This window comes from Pipistrellus hanaki, assembly GCF_964339955.1.
Source record: "Pipistrellus hanaki genome assembly, chromosome: 1".
In the NCBI taxonomy this organism is placed as follows: domain Eukaryota; kingdom Metazoa; phylum Chordata; class Mammalia; order Chiroptera; family Vespertilionidae; genus Pipistrellus; species Pipistrellus hanaki.
The window spans coordinates 1,398,306-1,404,763 of record NC_140503.1 but is presented as its reverse complement, the minus strand read 5'-3'; the positions used below and the strand labels follow the sequence as shown (position 1 = coordinate 1,404,763).

The 6,458-nt window shown below is 67.8% G+C and overlaps 1 protein-coding gene across 2 annotated transcripts; it reads right to left on the bottom strand.

The window, feature by feature from the left end:
- Window positions 1–847: 847 nt before the first annotated feature.
- On the bottom strand, window positions 848–5,789 carry SIVA1 (SIVA1 apoptosis inducing factor). Of its 2 annotated transcripts, none has more exons than XM_084896376.1 (4): window positions 5,603–5,789; window positions 3,795–3,989; window positions 3,091–3,247; window positions 848–1,001 (listed from the first exon to the last, which is right to left on the bottom strand). In XM_084896376.1, exons 1-4 carry the CDS (start codon window positions 5,718–5,720, stop codon window positions 944–946), a joined length of 528 nt encoding a protein of 175 aa, XP_084752502.1. In that variant the 5' UTR covers window positions 5,721–5,789; the 3' UTR covers window positions 848–943. The 2 variants fall into 2 exon arrangements, with proteins under 2 accessions (XP_084752502.1, XP_084752501.1); XM_084896375.1 differs by lacking the exon at window positions 5,603–5,789 and adding an exon at window positions 5,092–5,498.
- Between the last annotated feature and the right edge of the window lie 669 nt (window positions 5,790–6,458).

The following is a 6,458-nucleotide window of genomic DNA, read 5'->3' as shown; positions in this document are numbered from 1 at the left end:
TCAAGGCCCCGAGCTGGGTGCTGACAGACGGTAAGATGGCACTTGGTGTTGTCACCATGAGAGGAAACACTCTGCCAACACCAGGAATACTGCCACACCTCCCGAGCTTCAGGCTCCGAAGCGGTGCCGAGGGGCGGGTGAGGGGTAAGGAGCGGGGTGTCAGGTGGGGGTGCTGACCAGGCCAAGGGTGCGATGGGCGGGGAGGTGCCTCAGGGATACCGGTCACAGGCACGGACACAGACACAGCAGACCTGATCTGGTGCCCCCTCCTGAGCCCTGGGGGGAGCAGTTTGGGGCAGGAGACAGGGAGAGAACTCCTGGGCACTGTCCTGCCAGGGCCAGGCCTGCTGACTGGCCTGGGGCTGTGGGCAGTGAGGGCCAGTGAAGTGCATCCCTCCTGTGTCCCCACAACACCTGCCCTCCCCAGCCTCGAGGGGCGGGAAGTGGGAACAGATGGTCCTCCACACCGCGACTGCCCACGCTGGGGCAGGTGTGGATCAACGGGTCCACCCAGGGGCTGCACAGCGACATCTCAGGAGAAGTCTGGACGTTACCCCCACCCTGGGCTGTGCTGGCACAATGTCACTGGCTCTGGAGTCTGACGACCTGGGTTCAAAGCTTTTCTCACCAGGACTGGAGGGGGGGGGGGGTAGGTGATGCACTTTGACCTCTGTTTCCCACCTGTAACGCTCGGTGACCAGGCACGCACTTGCGCGAAGCTCAGTGGGCGCTGTGAGCTGGCAGAGTGGCATGGAGGCCCTGCCTCTGCCATGGCCCCTCCAGCACCTGCTGGTCTCGGGACCTGGAGGCCGCACCCCAGGACTGTTAACATAAGCAAGTCCTCTCGTCCAAATATAGAGGATTTATTCAGTCATCAGTACAAAACATGAACAGGTCCCTCTGCGTCGACAGGAGGCCACCTCCGGGAAGGCAGGTCCGCGGCTCAGGCCTCGAACACGGCACAGCCGGCACAGAGCACTTTCTCGTGGACGTCGCTGCAGCTGCACCACCGCAGGGAGGAGAGAAGAGCTGGCGTCAGGGCTGAGTGTGTCCTCCACGTTTACGTGTGGGGGTGCTACCCCAGCCAGAGACCTGACGAGATGGGCCGTTCGCTGCAGACACAGCTAGGACGGGGCCCTGCGGGCGGGTGCGGAGTAAACACACGGGAGGAGGAGGACATACAGAGGGGATGACGCCCGGACACGGGAGCCCCCAGCGTGCGGGAGCCCGGGCTGGGGGACATGGGGGAGCAGGTCCCTCCCGCGGCCTCTGAAGGAACCACCCGACACCCCCCCCGGACTTCGCGCCCGGAGAGTGAGGACGAAGACCGGCAGGTATGCGGACCGAGAGCCAATGAGCTGCCTCGGTCCCACCTGTGTGTCTCATTGGACGGAGGCCCCTCAGAGCCTCCAGGAGTCCAGTGAGGGTTACCGGCCACTATGGCTCACATCCATCATGTGGCTCGTGAGCTGCGGTTTGCCGACCACTGAAGTAAGGTAACGGCGAGGACCCCCAGGGTTCGCGGGGAAACCCATCAGAGAGGTCCCGGAAGGCCAGGAGACTGGCAACGTGCTGCAGGACACCCGGGAGGGCCATGGGGTCCAAGACGCCCGAGAACTCAGAGCACCAGCTGGCCGGTTCTCGCTGGGGAGCCATGAAGCAGCCCCCAGCCCAGCCCCCGCCGCCCGCAGCCGAGCTGTGAGCCCCAGAACAGCCAGCACCCGAAGCCAGGGCCCTGCCTGAGCAGCTGGCGAGGGGCAGGAGGCGGGGGCAGAGACCCGTGGTCTGGCTCCCAAGCCTGGGGCGGCAGCTGGCCTCACGGCCGAGAGCGGAGAGCCCAGCCTGGGTGTGGCCACGAGGCCCGGGCCTGCTGACCGGGCAGCGGGCGTTCTGTGGGCAGCGGGAAGGGGAAGGAGGCTGGCGGGGCGGGTGCAGGGGGTCTGGTGAGGACACTGCAGGCGGGAGGAAGGTTCCAGTCCCGGGGCCGCCCTCTACCTGCCCTCCTGCAGGGCTCCTGTCCATGTCAGCTGCCGTATGTGCTAACTCCCAGCACTCAGCCTCCACCCGGATGGCACGAGTCCCCCAGTCTCTCTCTCTTGTTGTAAATACGTTTTTAATTGGTTTCAGAAAGGGAGAGGGAGACAGAAACAACGATGAGAGAATCATGGATTGGCTGCCTCCTGCTGGGGATTAAGCCCACAACCCCGGCATGGGCCCTTGACTGGACTTGATCCAGGACGCTTCAGTCCACAGGCGACCCTATCCACCGAGCCACACCGGCCAGAGCCCTGTCTCTGGTCCCGTCCCTGGGAGCCGCCTCAGGGCCTGGGTCCTTCCCCGAGCCACCCAGCTTTCTGAGCCGTCAGACAGCCGGATTCCCCGCGGCTGGCTGCAAGGCCGTGGGTGAAGCTGCGATAGGTGTACGGACCCGCTCCGAGACGGGTCTTCCTACAGCAGCGTTTTTCAACCGCTGTTCCGCGGCACACTAGAGATGTTGCCTGGTGTGCCGTAGGTGCAGACAAGACAAGAATTTTATAATTTTTCACTATTTTGTTTACTTAATATTTCATAATAAAGTAATTATAAAATACTTTCTTTGTGTTTATTTGATTCCTATTCAAGAGAATTACTTTATATATAGTCAATATAGGCACAGAGTTAAATTTTTTAACATTTTCTAATGGTGGTGTGCCTCGTGATTTTTTTCATGAAACAAGTGTGCCTTTGCCCAAAAAAGGTTGAAAAACACTGTCCTACAGCACAGCTGCGGCGGGGGAGTGGGGGGTTGGAGGGAATCACTCACCCACACACTCAGGAGCGGCTGAGCACACTCCATGTCCTGCTCTGCAGCCCATGCCCACAGACAGGCCCGCACACCTGCGGCACGGGCCAGGTGCTCTGCGGGGAGACCTGAGTGGAGCCGTGCGGCCTGAGGCCGGGCTGGAAGGACTGGCTGTGGCTACCTCAGACCGGCCAGCCTCAGGCCGCACTGGGGACAGAGCCGGCCAGTGACGTAGGTTTCCCGGTGACGGACCGGCCTCACGACCCAGCCCTGGCTGTGCCCACCCGCCTGCCCCCTCCGACACTTACTCCAGGAGCGCGCACAGGGTGCAGGCCACGGCCCCGCAGCTGCCGCAGGTGCGCACGCAGTGCCCGCACAGGGCGCGCTCACACTGGCCGCAGGCCGCCGCTCCGTCGGCCGCCCGCACGCACGAGGAGCAGGCTCTGCAGGCCGCCCCGGGCGCGTCTGTGAGGGAGAGATGCCAGCGGTCAGCGGTCAGCGGTCAGGGCTGCGGACACTGCTTCCCCAAGGACAGGCTCACCTCCTCACGCACTGACCGCCCTGGACTCTCACGGCCCGAGCAGGTCCGGCACAGCCCTGCTCCACGGGGGAGCTCCCGGGGTGTGGGCTCCTGCTACCGAACCCCAGCTCTGGTGCCCGTGCCCAAGGGCCGGCTTTTCCCTTCGTCCGTGGTCTCAATTGTGACCATGTCCTGGGTCCCACCCAGATCAGGGTGGGCTGGGGACTAAGAGCAGCAGCACAGGTGACAGCCTGAGACGCTCAGTGACACGCCAACGACCAGGCTGTCCCTCAGACAGGATCTGGAGCTGCAGGGGAAGCCGGTGGACTGCCTCCCGCCTGCAGCTAAAAAGCTGATCACAGCTCCCGGCCTGAGTGCCAGCAGGGGCAGACTGCATGAGGCAGCCTCCCAGGGTCCCCAGCTCCGGCCCCCGCTGGGCAGTGTCCCCGATGGCGGGATGGCCCGCCACGTCCACCTCCACGCTCCACTCACCGGCTTCGAAGGCCTGGGCGCCCCCCCTGGTCAGCCGGCCGTCTGGTCCGATCAGCATCTGCCCCCGTGTGGCCCGAGGGGCCTCCATGGGGCCCGGCTTCGGGGACTCGGGCAGGTCAACCACGGCGCAGCCTTCCTCCCACGCGTGGTCCATGTAGGCCTTGGCCCCGCGGAACAGGAGCTGCCTGGTCCTCTCTGCGAGACAAGGCCCTCCTGTGACACCTTCGCAGCCCGTCCCGACCCCCGACCCCCACCATCCCGCAGGCCAGGTGTGGAGGCCCCGCTGCTCCCCGCGAACTGGGCCCACTCTGCCTGCCTCCCTCCCCCCGGCCCCCCCCCCCCCCCCCCCCCCCCCCGCCACAGGGAGGCTCCGGACCTGCAGCCCCCCAGCCCCGGGCTCCTTCTGGGTCCCTCTGCTCATCTGCCTCCCCCTCTCTCCAGGTGGCTTCACCTCGCTGCTGCCCCTGCTCCCCGCGCCCTCCAGCCAGCCCTGTACAGCCCTGGCAGAGCTGCGGGCCCCACGTCCACAGGCGGAGGCTCCGGGCTGGCCTCCCGCCGCCCTGTGCATCCCCTTCACTCACTGCAGAGCGGCTGGCACCGGCCTGGCAGCAGTGGCTCCTGACAGAGGCCTTTCCCAGACCTCAGGGGTCCTGGACACCCTGGAGCCCAAGTGGCTGCTCAGCACCCAGTCACCCAGGGGCGTTCACAAGATGGGGCGCCAGGGGCCAGCCCCCCAAAGGCTTCCTCCTCCCTCCCGAGTCCCAACAGAGCCGGGTGGAGCTGCGGGGAGCGGGTGGCTCACTGCAGAATGGCCACAACCATTACAGGGACCTCAAATGCAGGGGCTGCTGACAGCTGTGGGCCCTGTGACCCCTGCACGCACATGGGGAGGCCTGGGCTTGGGCCTGGGCCAGCAGTGGGGCTCACAGCCCGAGCACAAACAAGGGCGGAGCAGCTGGGACGCTGGTGGCTGGGGAGGGACGGCAGGAGGGGAGAACGTCTCCCGTCTTCCCAGGCGGCCTCTCTCATTCCATCACCAACACCAGGGCCGCTTCCTAAGGGCCCAGCTCCCCCTCTCGGTAAGGTAAGCGCCATGCTGTAGCTGCCCCCACCACCCACCACCCCAAACGGACGGGCCACAGCATCCTCTGCGCCAGCGCCCGGGAGCGGCCTCTGAGGGCTCGCGGCCCTCGCTGACCACCCTGAGCGGGACCTTCCGGCCACGCGCAGTCCTGCCCTCCCGCTTCCGGCCGGGGCAGCCCCCTCCCCACCTCCCTCCCGCCCGCCCACCGCTCACCTGCAGGGCTCAGCTCAGCTCTCCCTCCGCGGACCCCGGACGCCCGCGCAGGGGCCTGCAGGGCCTGGGCCGGCCCGGGCCGCCGGCCCTCCCCCTGGGCCCCTCCCGCAGAGCCGGCTCCCGGAGGCGGCGCCGGCGCAGCCGCAGGGCGGGGCAGGGAGGCACACCTCCGTGGGAACGGGCGCTTCTGGGAGCTGAATGCCCCAGGACGCCCCCTCGCTGCCCTCTCGCTCGGCCCTCGGGCCCCAGGGCCCGGCAGGCCGGCGAGAGCGCGAAGTCGGCATCCCCGCAGGCCGAGCGGGAGGCGGCGCCGCGCGGAGGCCGCTCGTGGGGGGCAGCAGCGACACGTCGTACGGGCTGTGGCCGCCGCGGGTGGGCGTGGGCGCATCCCCGTCCCGCTCCAACCCCCGGCCCCCGGCCCCCTTCCCCCCGCTGGCCCCGGCCTCCCGGGGGCGCGGCCTGCCGGACCGCCCGGCCCGCCCCGCGGGAGGAAGCCCCACGCCGCACTCACCGTAGACTTCCCGCGAGTACTGCTCGGAGCACACGCCGCGGCCCAGCTCCTTCCAGCCCACGCGGACCTTGAGCTGCAGCGGGGCCGCGACCCCGAAGGGGCAGCCCCGCTTGGGCATCGCCGCAGGCCAGGGAGTTCGCGTCCGCGCCCGGCCGCCCTCCTGACGTCACCGACGCGCGCCAGCCCTCGCGTGCGGCGCGGCGGGGCATAGGCCCGGAGCGAGGGGAGGGGCGGGGCTCCGGCGCAGCGCGGCGCCGGATAGGCCGGGAAAGCACAGGGGGCGGGGCTGGCGCGCGGCGCGGGAAAAAGCAGGGCGAGTGGGCGCGCCGGGGCTGCGAGAGGGCGGTGCCGTGAGCGCGCGGCACGGGATAGGCCGGTCGGGCAAGATTCGAGCCGGGGGGCGGACCCTGCGTGAGGCGCGGCGCGGGATAGGCCGAATGCGGCTTGGCGGCGGGACTCGCGAGAGGCGCGGCGCGTGATAGGGTAGAGGCGACCTCGGCGTGGGCGGGGCAGGATGTCCCCTCTTTCCATTTTGTTGGTAAACAACTGTGGGAACTGGTTACGGTTCCTCTGGGTTTACGCCCCCAGAGTTAGAGGATGACTCCCTTTCTCCTCATGTTCAAAATCACGGGAGTGGAGAGTGACATGCGCACGCCCGGGACGTCCCTGGGGAAGGCTGTTCCGACAGACCGCGAGGCGCGCGTGGCTCCCAGGGCTCTGGCCCGGAAGTGCCTCCCCACAGCCGGCTCCTCCGTCATGCACTTCCGGTGACGAGGGCTGCCGCCTCGGTGGGAGTGCACCTCACACGTGACGCCGCGTCCGCCGGGGTGTCCACCCCAGGGCCGTCCGTGGCCGG

Bases quoted from the DNA above. Each gene is read 5' to 3' on its own strand.
- SIVA1 (XM_084896375.1), bottom strand. From the start codon at position 5,479: ATGCGCCCACGCCCACCCGCGGCGGCCACAGCCCGTACGACGTGTCGC. The intron at 3,248-3,794 runs GTGAGTGGAGCG...TCTCCCTCACAG, and splicing joins CGCCCAGGCCTTCGAAGCCG to ACGCGCCCGGGGCGGCCTGC. The intron at 1,002-3,090 runs GTAAGTGTCGGA...GCGGTGGTGCAG, and splicing joins ACCCTGTGCGCGCTCCTGGA to CTGCAGCGACGTCCACGAGA.